Below are 18,049 nucleotides of genomic sequence, written 5' to 3'. Positions count from 1 at the left end.
TGAGTAGGCGAGTGTGGTCGATGAACACGGTGCAGACGAGACGATACAGAAAAGAGTGATATCCATCCGGACAAACGTCCAGACAGACGGACGAACTGACGATGCTGACCGCACCTCGGCTGTGGTGCGAGGGCGACACGCTGGGCAGGTCGCCGACGCCGCTACCGTCCTCCAGGGGACACACATCCACCTCGTGCCAACGCCGCAACAGCCGCAGCCAACCGGACTTCTCCTGCAGGCGGCAGTGCGGGTTCAGCACCACGCACGTCCACAGGGCGCCTGCGGCACAGGGGTCGGGAGGGAGGGAGGGAGGGAGGGTGGGGGGGGAGGAGGTCACGGTCAGTTGGTCAATGTGTCGGAAGGTCAGCGCCCAGAGAAAGGGTGTCACGATCATGAACGCGATGATTCGTCGATTCTTGGGGGGGGCAGGCCGGAGTGGGTCAGGGCGCCGAGAACCTGGCACGCGGGTCACACGTGAAGAGACACAGACGGACGGACCGGGGTCAGGTTGTCTGGATTTGGCACGTAATCATGTATCGATCCAAATAGGATGCCACGGTGACGAGATGTTAACTACCTCTCCTGGTGTACAGGAGGATGTGGGTTTGATCCCGACCCTTGTATATTTGGAGTTTGCGTGTCTCTCTCCCCGTGGTCACGTGGATTTTTTTCCCACAAAATTAAAAAAATCAACGTGTGTTAAATATTTCCACGTGATAAGCCACTTCCTTGAGCAATCATTTGTGGCCAGGTTGCTTCTGAAAGAGAGCTGTAGTACAGCTCAGTGGGCCTTACCCGGTAAAATAAAGAGTTTTAATAGTTTTTAAATATTTTCTTCGAGTAGCCACGTGGGGATCATAGTTCAGGGTGCAGAGCCGGCAGCCGCTGAGATCTTGGGTTGGGGGGCGGAATGGTCAGAGGTCAGGGGGTCAAGAGGCAGGGGTCAAGGGAAAGCGAGTGAGGGTCGGCTCGGGCCGCGTGACGACTCCTCGAGATTTGCTTGTAGCCAGGTCGGAGCGTGTCGGCAACCACCAACCGAGTAAATAATAATAATGACAATAACGACGATGGCGACCACATAGTCCACCGCACCACTTCCCGGCACAGCGAATCGTTGCTTCACTCAGCTCGCAAACTGCAAACCATTAAAACCGGGTGGCCCGGGAAGTTCAGCCGTGTACTTCAACGGGTGGTGGGGGGCAGTGGGGGGGGCTGTGGAGGGGTTGGGGGGGGGTGGGGTGGGGAGTGGGAGGTGGGAGGGTGGGAGGATGGGAGGGCTGTGTGGGGAGGGTGGCGGAGTGGGCGGTAGGAGGGTGGGGGGCCGTGTAGGGTGGGTAAGGGGTGGTGAGTGGGAGGGTAGGAGGGTAGGAGGGTGGGAGGGTGGGAGGGTAGGAGGGTGGGAGGGTGGGAGGGTAGGAGGGTGGGAGGGTGGGAGGGTAGGAGGGTGGGGGAGCCGTGTGGGGTGGGGGGGGGGCGTTCAACAGCAAATGTCAGAGGGCTGCGCCGGACGCCACGGTAGTCGAGATCAGACCCCATGAAACCGTCATCCATCTCGGGGCCGGGGTTTAAAAATAAAGAAAAACCACAACGCCGACAACATTTCTCGATCGAGCAGAGAGGATTAAAAAAAAAATCAAATCCCTTCCCGGACGCCCGGCGATAGTTGTCTGGCGGATGAGCAGGGCGAGACGAGGGAGGAGGTGGTGGCAGGGGGTGGAGGGGGGGGGGGGTACGGGCGGCATCAACGTCCTCAGTGGTTGGCTCGGGGTAGAGAGAGGGTGGGGGGGGGGCAGGGGAGGCGGGAGGGGGGCAAGCGCTGCTTGTCAGGTTCAGCGTTCTAATTAAACGGATGGATAACGAGGGGGTGGGCGGTGGGCGGTGGGCGGTGGGCGGGGGTCCTCTCTCCACTGCCCGATTCAAATCGCATTGATCGACGGTGCCAGTCGCACGGCCCTCGCATCCGTGCCGCTCCGTTCCGGGCGCTCCGGACGCACGTCCGGAACGGGGGGCGGCTGAGGGAGCGGAGGGGGAGTTGGCAGAGTAGGGGGGCAAAGCTGGTGAACCTGCGAGTCATCTCAATAAGTCAACTCGTGGCACCTGCCGGGGTCTGTCCCGTGACCTGCTGCCAGAGAGCCTTCGACACTTCACGTGGTAGCCTCAAAGTGCACCTAGCCTGGCACAGGCGCCGTGGTGATGTCACCGTCACTTCGTGGCGAATGGAGGATATTGGTATTAGAGCTAAACACTCCGCAACCACGCCTCCCCCCCGCACTGACAGACACACACACGCACGAGACATAGATCCCGCCCCCCCATTATAACCTCACGGACCGTCAGGGTGAGTGCTTAGCGAGTGCCTATTAAGCACGGCCGAGGAAAGCTGCGTAGGAGCATTCGGAGGTCGTTCGATTAATTTGAATTTTTTTTCTTTTCTAAGAAGTGGCGGTAGAGCCGAGCCCGGCCTCAAGAGATTTGCCGACCGACCGCTCTGTCAAAACACTGAACGGCGGTGGGGGGGGGGGAGGGGGGGGGAACAGAGCCGAGATTATTTAGATTTGAAACGTCGTTTCAAGATTTTTTTTGACGCGTCAAAGATTTTGCGGCGTTATTTATTCATTTGGATGGCGGGGGGGGGGGGTGGGGGGGGCGGGGGAAAAGAGCCGACGCATTTAAATTTGCAAGGCCGCCCATTAACCCGGACCCTCGCACGTCATCAAGAAATCCGACAAGGTCAGTCACTTTGAAACGCAACGCATTTGCTGCGGCGGCTTCCTGACGGTTCATGGACTTAACCCGGCGAAGCTTCCGAACGTCGCGCAGAAGCACGGGGCACGTGATCGCCGCGTTGCGATGGGGGGGGGGGGGGGGTGGGTGGTGGTGGCAGCGTGGCGAGTGAGCGAGCGAGCTGGACTTGCGATCCAGAGGATCGCCGGTTCGACTCCATCTCCCTGTGACGCGGCGGATGAAACCGTGGGGGAAGTTTGTCTAAATCGGTGCCCGCCACCACAGTCGGCCCATGATCGGCGGGTCGCGTGGCGACCGCGCAAGCTTGGGGGGCATCTCTCCCGCCTCTTGCAAAGGCGGACCGGCACCAGAATCAGAATATTTATTTACGCTGGAGGAATCCGACCCGCCAGTAGTGGCAGGTGACACCCGCGTGGAAGACGAGGCCGAAACAATCCCCTGCGGAGGGCACCTCCTCCTCTGGAGTGCGACGCCACTCAGAGACCGACGCGGTCCATCCGTCCCAACCGCTGCACTGCCCCTTGCAGACTCTCCGAGCAAGGCAGAGGCTCGCGAAACACCGCCGGGACGTGACGCGGCGATTCGCATCGCCGCGCGCTGGCTGCCGGTTCCCGTTTGTTTATCTCGCGGTAGGCACATATTTATTTATTTATTTCTTGAGAGCGAATGGGGGGGGGGGGGGGGGGGAGGGGGCAGTGTTTCGTTGGCAATTTTCCGGAGGCCTCTTTTGGAAATGAGATGTCAATCTCGGCAACGCCGTCCGGGCTGAAATTTGAATTCGCCAAATTAATACGGAGCAATTGCTATGCAAAGACTTTTTCCCGCTGTACGTGGCAGTCTCCCCCCCCCCCCGCGCCTTCCCCCTCTCTCGCGCTCTCTCTCCGCGTGATGTTTACTAACCGTTGTGGACACGCGCAATGAAAGGAGCCTAAATTATAATTTTCAACCTTTCTTGCTGCTCTCCCCGTAACCTTTCTGCAATGGATGCGTCAGGACTCCCGATACTTAACCCTTTCCATGAACTTCAGAACGGAGGTGTCAAATACTTCCGGCTCACGATGATGCATCGCTCGCCACCCCCACCCCCCCCCACCACCACCACCAATGTTGTACTGCACTCGCCACGCTCCCAACGCGTTCGCTCTCCCCGCGCCCCCACCGGTCGGGACTGCCCCAGCATGGTGACGCCCCAATCATCCAGCAGTGGATCAGCATGCCATGACGCAGCACTGCCACCTACTGCGGGGACCGGAGGGAGAGGACTTGAAGCGAGGGATCTCGGAAGTAGCTCCGTCATATCCGCCTCCGTTCGGGAACTCCGCGGGAGATCTCTCGCGGAGATCCCCAACGGATGCTTCGTCTCGCCACGCGGCGCCGGCGGACGGCGATATCGGAATAAAATTGGGGATAAATTACTAAATATTCGTGTGTGTACATATAACGGTGGCGCGCGGCCGCGGCCAAGGTCGCGAAGAAGGGCGGACGGGAGCCGCCGGTTCTGCCAGTGGCGTCCAAAGGGCCTCGCGCGATTCACGAGCAATCAATTTGCTGCTCCAACGCACCCGCCCCTCCCACGATGGCCGCTGGCCGGAGTTGACCGGTCAACACATATCCGAGCGGCTCCCTGGTCCAGCGGTCACAACAGGCTTGCCGACCGCCCGCCTGTCGCAAGCTCGATTCCCTGTTAAAGGCTGTGTGTTGTGGTTAATTTTTGCAGTGGATTAATTTAATCAACAACCTTTTGTGGGTCAATTCCTCAGGGCCCGCTTTAAACATCACGCCCGCGCCCGAATCCTGCCTCCCCCCTACAAGGCACGCCCGGCGCGATGTAAGTACGTCTGTCTGTTGAACTTCTTTCGCACCATACGGAGAGCCAATCGGAGCTGCGGCCGATGATGTCGATGATGTCATCAAATTCCGCCCCATCACCTCCCGTCCAGCGGCGCACGCGGGTACAGAGTTGAGACTATTTTCCTGTTATCCGATTAGTCGAGCGATGGAACCGACTATCCGCTGAATAGGAATCGATCGCTAAAGTAACCGGATTACATTCGGTGGTGGGTTGGTGAGGGGGGGGGGGGTAAGGGTGGCGGTAGCGGCGTCTGCCGCAGGGCGGACGGCACAAAGGGCGATCGAGATGTGGCGAGTCCGGTGCTCGGCTGCAGGTCAAAACGAAAGTGGCAATCCAACGGACGCAACATCGCGAGCCGGAGAAACAGGCATTAACCGGGCGAGGACCCGGGCGGGGGAGGGGGGGGGGGGGATAGCGGCTGCCCGGTAAATGGTCAGGCGCGGCGGCGGCGTCTCACCAAGCTCGTCCCACAGTTGCCGGCACTTGTCCGTCATGGTCGTCCCCTGCTGCCGCCACAGCCCCAGCCGCGGGTCGGCCATGAACTGCTCCGTGATGAGCGTCAGCATTCTCGCCCCGTTCGAGTCCCGCATCTTCAGCATCTCCCGCACCTTGCGGGCAGAGGAGGGTGAGCGGAGGGGGTCGAGGGAGAGCGAGTGAGAGGACAAGCAAGGGGAGCGAGAGAAGAAAAAAATATTTTAAATGTCAAAAAACGGTTCCGGTGGGTCACACAATTGTTGTTTTTAAAAATTTTATTTTGAGGTTAGATCATCGTGCAGCGTACAATGTCAACATGCTACTGGAACCCTCCAACCGCCGGCGACGGGGTTAACCAAGAAAAGTTGTCACATGGCGGGCGAACGCGAAAAACAGATTTGGTTTAGCGGCGCAACCAGCGGAAGAGGAGGAGAGGAATGTTGAAAGGCAAGCGAGATGTTGAGGGTAGGCAAATTGTCTAGATCACTCTTCGGTTTTTTCGGTAAAGTCACGTAGAAATAATAAAAAATAAAATTTTATAATAGCATACGACGTTTCGATCGCAACACAAGCAATCATCATCAGGTAGAGGAAACACATAACTGCAGATATATATACAGACCTTAAGTAGGGGGAATTAACACAGATATACCAGGGGATACAGAGAGACGGAACATCACACTAAATCAAACAGGGTTTAGCAAAATTTGGAAACTACCTATGGTTGTCTGCCTGGGGACCTCTAAGTGTGCGCTGCTGCGCCCACTCTCTGTGTGTGCCTGACAACTGTGTGCCTGACAACTTATATCATGCAAATTTGTGTCCCATTGTCTATGAGCCTGAGCCCTCCTACATCGCTGGCCTTCTTAAAGCCTCGGGACAGATTTACTTTACTCCTTAACTGTGCGCGTGTCTCCCCCCCAAAGGTCTCTCTACGGTAAGTATTCTATCACTATCTTAAATTTCACACTTAACAATTTAACAATCTTTGAAACAGCGTATTCAACCAAACCATGCGTTGTGTTTTAACCGACCGTTTGTCTTGCTTTATATAGTTTCTAAATTTTGCTAAACCCTGTTTGATTTAGTGTGATGTTCCGTCTCTCTGTATGCCCTGGTATATCTGTGTTAATTCCCCCTACTTAAGGTCTGTATATATATCTGCGGTTATGTGTTTCCTCTACCTGATGATGATTGCTTGTGTTGCGATCGAAACGTCGTATGCTATTATATAATTTTATTTTTTATTTCTTCCGAAACCAAAGAGTAATTCCTGCAGTCACGAAAGCGCCTAATCAAGTTAAATTGTCTAGATATTTGGCGACACCGACGTATGAAATGAGACTCGTTGAGAATGCCCTCCGGTCGAACACTCGCGTTAACTCCCCCGAGAGAGAAACCAAACGATGAGCAGCGGGGGAGCGGATGAGCGCTGCAAATCCCTCGATATGGACAGCCGGACAGACGAATGTAGGGATGGAGCAACGGACAGTCAGACGGACGGAGGGAAGAACAACTAGGAGGGAGCGAGGGAGGAACGCACGCACGCACGCACCTTGGCGAACATGGAGTTGAGCTGCTTGCCGGAGCCGTAGTAACCGCCCTGTGACAGGAACTGCTTCACCTGCTCCTGCACCTGCTCCTCGTCCAGGTGCCAGCAGTTCACGTCGTCCACGCTCGCGCCCGCCGTGGGGTCCGGAGCGCCTGGAGCAACCACGCGGGGGGAGACCACTACGTCAAAACGTGAACACGCAAAACCGCCGCGTGAGAGCACAACCGTGTGCCCGTGCCGGCTACGAAAATACAACTGGTCTCCCCGAACGCGGGAGAGCGGGGTTCGGTTTTCCTGGCCACAAGCACCCTGGCCAGCCGCGTTGACCGATACGATTGTTTACGCCGAAACTGCCAGCGTCCCACCATATCAACCCGGCAAACCCTGTTTCACCCATCTGGCATCACTACCGGGGTCCCACCATGCACCCAAGAAAATAGCCGTATCGCCGATCTGGAATCAATGGTCTGGCATCACTACCAACATCTCCCTCTGTATCCGGCAAGTCTGTATCACCATTCCGGATTCACCAATTTGGCATCGCTACCAGCGTCCCACCATGCATCCAGTCCATCTGTATCGCCGATTCAGCGCCAATGATCTAGCGTCTCACCTTGCATCCGGTTATCGCAGATAATGACCCAGGCATCGCCGATCCAACAATGCGAGCAGCATCTCACCGCATACCCGGTTAACGCCCCATCACCAATCCAGCATCGCCGGCCAACACGTCACCGCCCACATCGCCGAACCCGGCAAACGCATCCCGAATCTCGCCGCTCAACCCGATTCCGCCGATGCCGGCGCTCCCCCGCCACCCCGGTCCCCCCACGCCGCGCCCACCGCCCCCGACGGCTCTCACCGTGCAGCTGGTTGATCTCGGAGTCAGCCGAGAGGATCTCGTCGGCGAGCCTCTGCGCTGTGGGCAGCACCTCGGTGTGGTGCGCCGCTATCAGGTACTGGCAAAGCTTCTGGAGCTGGTCGCGGCTCAGCTGCGACAGCGTCTCCGAGATGGGCAGGCGCAGGCGGACGCGCTCGGCGCGCCGGATGCGGTAGAGCGAGAGCGCGGCGACGTGGGCGCAGTAGACGATGTCGCGCTCGCCGCAGCCGCAGCACACAGACGTGATCTTGCAGCGGTCGAAGCTGATGGCGACGCTGTAAACGCGCTCCGGCTCCGACTGCGACGCCGGTTCCGTCACCGTGCCGCTCAGGTGGAAGCCTGGCGAGAGAGAAGGGGAGTGGGGGGTGGGGGGGGGCCACAGGGTTTATTGTTTCATTGAATTTATTTTCGTCTGCGAAATATATGTTGAACCTGGAAAAATCGATTGCGACGGAACATCCCGTTCGCAAAGAGCGTCTCCGGGTACTCTGGCTTCCTCCCACACGCCAAAAACAACAGCAGCGACATGGACAGCCGCAGTCCGTCACCATGGGAGCAGACGCCAGGCTGTGTGCACCTTGCATGCACACACATGCGTATGTACACGCACACTCACTTACCAACCCACCAGTACCCCCCGCCCCGTATAGCCTTAATGGATTTATTTTGCAAGTGCTGTTAGCGAGCGCCTATGAAGGCCGGAACAGCACACGAAGCGGTGGGTTGCCAGCACCACGCCCGCTCACCTCTGTCTCCCAAGTGGCGATGTTCACACGCCGCAACCAGGTGCTCATTTGAGACTGAGTCGACCTAGATGGAGACCCAGGACCGGTTCAGTTAATCGTGAGCAGTGTTGGCCGCGAGCGGGAATCAAACCCGGGCCACCGGGTTCACAGCACAGCGTGCTAACCGCTGCGCCACCGCTCCCTGGTGACCCTGCACCAACCCGCACCGACCAGCCAAGTGCAGATAAAATAATCCCCCATGACCCATAGCGTTAGAAGGCCCTCATCCAGCAGTGGAGTGACCAAAGGACCGGACTTGCATGTGGAAAGCAAGAGGTGGCTAAGGGGGGTCAGAGACGCTGAGCCCGGGACCAACGACAGCCTGGGTTTGACTCCGGGTTTCAACCGCAGCCGATTCAACCGATTTACATGCAGAACTGAGAGAGAGATGAGATTTAATGTAGAGACCCATAGAATTACATCCGGAGCAATGCATAGAAACCCGTAGACTCACACAGTCCCATTAACTCACATGAAGACCCATTAGACTTCACAGCAACCCGTAATACTTATGTAGACGCTCGCAGACTTCCACGGCGTAGTGAGTTGATGGCCTCACCTTGGTTAGCAAAATTTGGCTTTCTCGCTTCATTTGGCTAAATTCCAGCTCTGGGAATTGAAATGTTTGGTTTGATGGACAGGTGACGAACACTATGATCGGAGCATATCCACTGCATACGGTGTGACCTCCAAATGTGGATAACAAAGAGGCCAAGTTAATTGAGCTCTGACGTCACGCGACAGGTGCGGGGACTGTTTGACCATACTTCACCACGCTGGTCGGTGCGAGTTGGTTAAAGTGGGGGGTTCAGTGGCAGGGGGGGTTGCCCAGGAAACGGTTCCGTGACCACGCGCAAGCGACGTTAGCCGTGACCGGGAATCCAACTCAGGTCCCTCCAGGTTATTGACAGCGCGCTCACCACTGGCAGCCACCGCGCTTGACCCGGCGTTTGTTGTTTGTTGTTGTGCGACACAGGATGGTGCACTGCTCGTTGGGAAGAGTTCCCGGCCGGAAGTCTCTTTTGTCTTGCGGCTTGACACCACCGATCCCGAGTGAATGACCGCTCGGTTGAATTTGTTTTTATATATACAGAAAGTAAAATAAACGGACGGCGACATTAAATCGCGACGTCAACCAAAAAAAAACCTTTAAAAGAAACACACACGCTGCAAAGACAAAGATTCCCCGTATAGCCTAAACATATCGTTGGGGCAAGCACTGTTAGCGAGCAGCACCCATGAAGGCCGGCAAGGCTCACGAGGGAGTGGGTGGCCAGCACCACCCCCGCCGGCCTTTGTCTCCCCAGCAGCGATGTTTACACACCGCACCAGGCACTCATTTGAGGTTGAGTCGACATAGGGGAGGCCCACGACCGGTTCAGATAATCGTCACCGGTGTTGGCCGTGAGCGGGAATCGAACTCGGGTCGCTGGATTCATAGCGCAGCGTAGCGCTAACCGCTACATTGCCGCTCGCGCACAAAAACACGCGCGATGGCGACGCGGGTATAAAATAAAAAATACATACCAAGCAAATGTCACATTTTTAACCGTCGTGGAGATCGGCCACTTAACACGCGCGGCCTTAAAAGCAGAACACAAAGAGGACGGCTCCATGACACCGATAGTGCATTCACGCCAAACAAAAAGCCAGCGCCGGGTGGTAGTACCGGCGGTGCCGGCGGCGGCAATGGTGGCGCGGCAGCGTCGGCAAAGAGACACCGAACCGCAGTCGGCGGTGACCCTGAGAAAGCTATTATTTTACATTTCCAAAATCGCCCGTCCGTGTTGTTCACTTTGTGCCAGTAATTAAGAGGCATTAGCTAAGAGGCTTACATTTAATGCGTACGCTGGCGGATTTCACATTTTGTTATTTATTTATTGTCCTTCTCGTCTGCGTGCTTGCGCTTTAAACAAAGGCATCCTCGCGTGGTTCGTCTGTTCTGTCAGAGCGAGGCGGCGAGTGCCGGGGGAGGAGGGGGCACACAATACCGTCTGGGAGAAGCTATCGGTCGATAAGGTGGCCCTGAGTGACATGGGTGGCCTTTGGTGGCCTGGCTGGCCTGGGGTGGCCTGGGGTGGCTTGGCTGCCCTGGCTGGCCTGGGATGGCCTCGGTTGGTCAAGGTTGGCTTGGCAGATCTGGCTGGCCCGGCTGGCCCAGCTGGCCTGGGTGGCTCGAGTGGCTCGGGTGGCCCTGGGTGGCCCTGGGAGCCTGCCGCTCGGCTTGGGTTGTGCGATCGTAGGGTCGTGCGTGAAGCTCGTTACGTTCCACCGCTCTTCTATTGCGTCGTGAACGGTCCCTCCGGGTCGCAGGCACCGTGGCGATCAAACAATTAAACTCGACGATGACGATCGCGCGTGAGCGAGGATCGATCCCGACACATTCGCACCACTGCGAACTCCTAAAAGAATACGATGAAAGTACAGCCGGTGGATTAACTCCAACTCTATACCGGTGTTATCAATTGCCACGCATTCCGTACATTTTTAATACAACGGATTCGATAGATTTAAACCAAGACTGCTGGAAGGAGGGGGCCTCCACTCGAGGGAGCTCGGCCAAGCCGCGGCTGGCCGGACGTCTCGGAGGACGCGGGGGATTCTCCACACGACTATACCCACACTGGGATCGGACCGGCAACCTCTGGATTGCAAGTAGAGTGTATTCACCACCACCACCACCGCGGCAACAGCAGCAGCAGCCCTTAAACGCGCAGGTGCGGCACAATAACCTTGGTAATGGCTGGGGGGTGTGGGTGAGCGGTGCAGAGAGAGGTTTTGGAGGAGCGGTGGCTGCCAATCGCGATAATCAAATTCCTCCCCCCAACACGCAACACCACCCAATGCCCGCACCCCTACCCCTACCTAATTATCGCATCGGCAAAAAAAACCCCATAAACTTTACGCTCGCAACATTTGGGCCGCGTATTTAAGAGGTTCTCCTAACAAAGGCGGTTCGTTAAAACGCTACACGCACCCCCACCCCAACACCCCCTCCCCCTCCCACCACCACCCAATCCCCACCCACCACCCAATCCCATTACATCCCAACCCCCCCAATCGTCTCTCACCGCCGCACCCCCTCCACCACTCTCTCTCCCTCCTGCCCGACACCCCCCCCCTCCGAGCCCGCCCCCCCAAACACGTGAGCGAGACATCCTCCTTCTCTAACCAGGGAGGGGGGGAAGAGCGTCTGTATTGTGGGGGGGGGGGGCGATGCTATATTGTAAGGGGTCCCAGGGGGAGCACTTCTCTAATGAATGCGGCCCCCCGAGAGCACGTCTAATGAACATAGCCATCAGTGCTGATGAGGGGGGGGGGGGCGGTGGGGGGGGGGGCAAGCTCTCAAACCCCGTGCCACGTTTGTCGGGTTCTCCCGCGCGACGAGACGCCGTCGCAGCCGCAGATGCCGCGGGGGCTTTCGGAGAGGTTCCTGCAGAGCGCAAAGCCGCACGGCCACCATCAGTGGTGCCAGGATTATCGTCGACAGCGGCAGCATTATCGTAGCCGAGAATGAGAGCGAATGCGCCGCGTCATCGCCGCTAACATTAACACACCACCACCGCCGCCGCCAGCGATAACACGCAACCAGCACTATTAACGCACCGCGATCACCACTACCAACACACCACCACCAGTAACATGACGACACCACTGCTAACAAACCACCACCATCAGTAACAAAACACCACTACTAATGCACCAGTAACATCACCACAGCTAACACACCACCACCGCTAACACAACACCACCACCGCTACTAACACACCACCACCACATCCACACTACCACACCACCACCACATCTACAATACCACGACCACTAACAAACCACCACTAACACACCACCATCAACAACAGTTATTCGCCCCTAAGTGGGGGTGACGTCACCACGGCGCTTGTGCCAGGCTGTGCACGTTGAGGCCACGTGAAATGTCGAACGCCCGCTGGCAGGGAGGTCACAGGGCAGACCCAGGTGCTACGGGTCGACTGAGATGACTGGCCGATGCACCACCTGTGCCCCCTACTGTGCCAACTTGCTGTGCTTTCGCCACCCGGCGCTCCGCTCGTTCTGTGAGGGTCACTCCTCCGCCCTCCGTTGTTGTTGGAGGGCGACTGCCTCCAACTGCCCAGTAGCAGCGTCCTTCACGAGCCTCCTCCACAGAGGCCGATCTTGACACCGCTGGTACCAGTCATCGGCAAGTCCACTCAGCTCCACATCCTCCTGTACCACATCACTCCATCTCTTCTCTAGCCCGTGCCACCCCCGTTCAGGCCCCTCTAACCGGCCGAACAAAAGCTATTTAGGCATGCGGTGGCTGGGCATGCGGGATACATGACCCAGCCACCACCACTACCAACACACCACCACCAACACACCACCACCACGAACACACCACCACCAAAGACAACTCCCCTGGCCAGGTAGTCCCACGACAAAACAAACGGGGGCTGTGGGGGTGGGGATTGACTCATCCCATCATCCCTCCGTGATTGATAAAATGAATACCACTTTGAGGGCAGTTGAACGGTGGTTGTCAAATGGATATTCTCGCCCCCCGCCATAGGAATGTGGAAATTCTACCACCGGCTCAGAGCTTTGAACAGGAAATGAACATCAATGCTCATTTGAGAAGGAACTCAACACTTTTGACTCTGAAAGGCACAAAAAAAACCACAACCATTGACATGTAACCACCACCACCACTGCCACCACCACCGGAACACGCCTGGTCTTGTCTGATTCCGTAAGCTAAGCAGCTTTCAGCCTGCGCAGTGCTGGGACCGGTGGCACACCAGGCGTAACAGCTGTCACAGGCTCCTGCGTGGCTACACTTATTGCAGTACAACAGGGGGCAGTTGCGGCGAAACCCACTGCCGTAGTGCGATTGTACGCTTCCCCTCCTTCACTCGCTAATCCCCCACTGACCAGGGTGGTGAAGTATGGTCGTACGACCCCCGCGACCCTCACGGCGTGGGGAGAAACCCTCGTCTAGCAGCGGATTGCCAAGAGGGCTGTCCACTACAATGTATTACGATCATCATCGTTGTTGTTATTGTAATAAAGTGGCGAATGCACAAGCGCTGGACCTAATGAAATTAGCTATGTAGTGCAGGTTAGAGCCTGGGTTTCGGTGGAAGGTTACAGCCGGAGGCAGGCTGAGTGATCGGGGGGCCCCTAAGAGGGGCATTTCGCCGGGCGTATTGATTTCCCAGAAGCCCCCCCTCCCCCGGCAAGGAGGCGGAGGAGGGCCCTAATTTGCGCTAATTAAGCCCCGGGCCTCATTTGCTGACGCGCGCCGAGCTGAAACTGAAGACGAAACGCGCCGAGCAATGAGAGACAGTGGAGGAGCGATGGGGGATGAGGTCATCACCATCGTCGTCATCATCATCATCATCATTGGTAACGTCATCGTCATCAACGTCGCCACCGCGATCGTTATAATCATTGCCACTTGGTCTTGCTCATTGTCATCGCCGTCACCGTGACGCGTTGTGTAACGGTTTAGCAGCACCGCCAGACTTGCGATCGGGACGTCGCCGGGCCAATTCCATCTCCCCAGCACATTAGTTCAAACAACGTGGGGGGGATTGGGGGGGGAGCGAGGTTCTTCAATCCCAACCTCCCCCACCCCGAGTCTCCGTCCACCCAGCCAGCAGTGTAAATGGGTTCACCACGGCTAAGCCTGTGATCGGCTGGGTCGACTGCGGCACGGTTAAGTGTGGGCACTCCCACCCCTTTTTCCAAGACGCGCTGGAACGGCGTGGAAGAGGAGGGCCAAACGGCTGCTCGAGGTGGCCTCTCGCTGGACTCCAGAGCCCCCTCTGGTGCAGGCCTTTCGGACAGCAGCGGCGCGAGCGGGCAACTGCAGGGCTGCGCCTTCAACTTTGCTCCCGCGATTATCGTCGTCAGCGCCGTCAGCGTCGTCGTAACCATTACGATTGCGCTCCGTCAGTTTCATCTTTGTCGTCATCGTGCTCAAATATCCGGGTTTCCCGCGTTCTTTGCGGTAGATGCGTTCCGAAAAGAAAAAAAATCGGCGCACGAATCAAAGCGGCGCGGCATGGAGCGCAGCCAGCCCACAATGCAATGCGCGAGACAGCTGCATGCCGGAGTAGCGCGCACAGAACATAGACAATGTTGTCCCACGTCCGACCACATCGCCCTGCACGTAGAGCGAATTCACAGCGTGCAGTACAGCGAATGTTGGGTAGAAAATAGGTGAGCGGCGTACACAGCGCGAAAATCGCATAAACCCAACCCCCGTAGGGCGAGGGAAACCTGTGCAGTCGTTGTCATCATCGTTGCCACAATCACCACCGAGTGTAAATGATACGCAATATTATTACGTGCACAGACCGCGCTTCATTTCAGCCGAAAGTCTGGAACAGAGTTCCGAGAATTATCTTGGCACGCCACATCCGTCCGATATAGGATTACTATGGATGGACATACATTGCACTCCAGCGGGAGTGCACGTTGGGCCCGAAAATCGCCCCACTACTAAAACGGCGAGCGAGCAATTGAGCCATCTGCACAAGTGCACGAACAGCCCCCTTTGTAAATCCACTGCTGGATGACTGCGGATTGATTCCCAGCCCATTAGTAAACAATTCCTCCGGCGAGCAAAACGAAAATAATCTGAGTGGACAAAAGAAATAATTACAGAACCGACTAAAGTAAAGATCTGCTAAACTTCGTTTGTTCTCTTGAGGTGGTGGTCTAGACAAGGCTGGCAGCATTGCGTGTGCAATGTGCAGGTCACGTGACATGTGAAGTCGTGGCCGCTGCTGCTCCTCCCCCACTCCGTGCTCGCCAAGCGGGACACTTTGGCAGCGGAGATGGAGTAATCCGCCGGTATTGAATACCGAACCCTGGCACGACTCGATTCCAAAATCAATAACGTATTCAATCAGAGCTGAAGAATTCCACCCTCGCCATCCCCTCCCAGACCTAGCCCCGCCCCACCCCCCACCGCAACCATCCACGTGATGCGATGATTTGTCACGACTCTGTTCACGAATGGATCGTGCGTGGTTGCCCCTCTGGTGGCTGCAGTGGTGACGTGGGCCCCCATCGCGCACAACGCGCATCGAAGCCTTTGACCAAACCACCTGGGACAGTGCCCCGTGCCCCCCCCCCCCCCCGGTTCCCCTCACGTCCTCGCAGCTAAGCGGGGTTTTGAGCCTGGGCATCGCTCTGTTGGGCGAACACCCTGCCGAGGAGTTGGCGAGGGCAGTGGTGCAAAACGTGGATAGGCGCCGCCGTGGAGAGATGTTAACGCCCTCGCCTGGTATGCAGGAGGTCGTGGGTTCGATCCCGACCCTGACGCCTGTTGTATATTTGGAGTTTGCGTGTCTCTCTCTCTCCCCGTGGTAGCGTCGATTTTTCTCCGGGTCCTCTGGTTTTTCCCTCCACGTTCAGAATCCACATGCGTTTCAGAGTATTTGGCTGCTATAAATTTCCTACGTAAGAAGCCACTCTGTTGAGCTATCATTTGTGGCCAGGTCGCTTCTGAAAAAGAAGCTAATAAGCTCAGCGGGCCTCATCTGATAAAAATACGAAAATAGTAATACATGGAAACGATCACAAAGCCAGTTGAATCTTGCCTCGCAAATTGTGACAATTCATTGACTCATGGGGCTGGTGAATGACCACAGATCCCCCCCCCCCCCCCCCCCAAAAGCATCGCCTCCTTTAGCACACACCTCCGATAAGCATGGCCGGCCGCGTATGGGGCGAAAGAAGTTCAACACACACACACACATACGTACAACACCACCCGCGTTTCCAGACCCAGGCCTTCGCGACGGCGGTGGGGGGGGGGGGGGGCGCCTCAATCGGACGTATTAAATGAGGGAGGCAACGAGATTTTCACGCCACGGCAAGACGTCACCGCCAAAGCCGCCGCCAAAGCCGCCGCCGCAAACCAAGAGACGGACGGAGACGTGAGCGGTGGCAGGCGATCGGTAAAACGCACGGAACCGGGAGGGGGGGGGGGGCGGTGGCGAGCGGCACTCAGGTGATTCATTAAGGCGGTTAAACGGTCCCGCGCGCTCGCTCACAACCGGTCCTCGCAAGAAACATCTGCGATCGTTCCATCACGCTCGCTAAACGGCGGCACAAAAGCCCAAGTGGTCAACTGCTTAATCGGCGGCTTTTTAAAAAGGCCTAATTAAATTATTGCGTAATTGTTTGGATTCATCACCGGCGCGCGGCGCAAGTTTTCGGCGTTTTCCTCCGAGGGCGGCCGCGCTCGGAACGAGCGGCGGCTTTAACCGGGGAAGATTGTGGGGTACTGCCAAGGCGCGGCGAGGCCCAGTTGGGAGGTCGCATCGTGGTCACTTTTACCTTTGACCCAACCAAGTCTGCTCTCCTCAGCGACGCAGCACAACAGCCAATGGGCCACCCCCCCCCCCCCCAATGGGCCCCCCCCCCCCAATGCGCCCCCCCACCACATAGTGATCGTTACAGCAACAAGAATTGTCTGCGAGCGTGACGACACTTCAAGAGGCATCGGATTAAACGGGGCAGCTAGCCGACCTGTTTTCATCAAGGCAAACCTAGCCCTCGTCTCTTCTCCCCTCTAACCCCTAACCTCTGCCCACCACCTCCTGTCCAACGAGACATCCCATCACCCTAATGACTCGCACAACCCATATTCCTCCTCTTCCCGTACGTTCCTCCTTTCCTGGCGATATTTTCCGCCAAATTTTTCTCCCCCGATTGCGCCATCGGCGTCGACGGAAAACAAAAGAGTATCCCTTCGGATCTCTAGAAACGGAAGCGCGACTCTCGGTACTGCGCATTTTTCCACTGGCGCATCTGCCGGGCCAAGCCAGCGCAGAATCCCGAAGAGCCGTGGGTGCTAAACCGGGGGGGGGAGTACGCGGACCCCTGGGGGTGCACGTGGCAATGTCCCACGGGGGTACCTCAGGTGATTTATAAATGTGTGAAAGTTTACCGTACGTGAGAATAATAATCATGTTCGAGTCTGCCAAGATAAAATAACTAAGATAACATTTTAATGCATACGGTAACCTAGAACGGTATAAAAGACATTTCTCAACTCAATGATCGTAAACAGTGCGGGTTTACAACAGTAACCAGCGATCGCGAACAAATTACGTCACGCACGCAGAGCGTCCGTTGATTTTTTTATTCGCTTAAAGCTAATAACAGCTAGTTAGGATTACCTCACAAAATGGACAATTGATGTACATTTTTCATACATTCATTTCTCAGCACTGTTGGGTCAGGCAAGGGGTAGGGGGGGGGAGTTAACTCGGCTGAAACAAAATTCAACAAGGGCGGTACACAGTAGCCAAAATAAAAGTTGAGAACCACTGCCGAAGAGTCTGGGTGATTTTCCACTGGCTACTCAACGTGCCGAACCAAACTGGCTCACTGGGGTGAGCGGGGGCCAAGAGCCGAGGGCCTTCACGGCGCATTTGTTTAAGTGCGAGATCGGTCGGTAATGGCACGGTTTCTGCAGTGGGAAAAACAAACCGATGGTGGTGGTGGTGGTGACGCCTCCTGACCCACGCTGCGGCTGGCTGGGCACAGTCTCGTCATGAGCAAAAGAGATTGCACAGTGGAACACAAAAAAAAAAGGAGACATTTGAGAACGGTGCACGGAAGCGGATATCGTAGAACTAGGTCCGGCCGAGATCCCTTCCAAATGACCTCTGGTCGGATATGGCAGAGGGGTGGGCACCGTCTCATCTGCTCTACCACGAGACAGTAATGTTCCCTTGTTA

General features: G+C 56.6%; 1 protein-coding gene across 1 annotated transcript in view; it reads right to left on the bottom strand.

Annotated features, from left to right (window-relative positions):
• LOC116951984 (zinc finger SWIM domain-containing protein 5-like) overlaps positions 1-18,049 on the bottom strand; it is a 100,131-nt gene that overhangs the window by 13,165 nt on the left and 68,917 nt on the right. Inside the window, 4 exon segments of the mRNA XM_076073970.1 lie at positions 115-279; positions 5,055-5,205; positions 6,627-6,775; positions 7,486-7,842. Of these exon segments, the coding sequence (XP_075930085.1) occupies positions 115-279; positions 5,055-5,205; positions 6,627-6,775; positions 7,486-7,842 (822 nt within the window).

The sequence above is a fragment of the Petromyzon marinus genome, chromosome 44, assembly GCF_048934315.1.
Source record: "Petromyzon marinus isolate PM22_M1 ecotype Great Lakes invasive population chromosome 44, UKy_Petmar_22M1.pri1.0, whole genome shotgun sequence".
Taxonomy (NCBI): domain Eukaryota; kingdom Metazoa; phylum Chordata; class Hyperoartia; order Petromyzontiformes; family Petromyzontidae; genus Petromyzon; species Petromyzon marinus.
The sequence above is the reverse complement of the archived record's forward strand: the minus strand, read 5'-3'. Positions and strand labels throughout refer to the sequence as shown.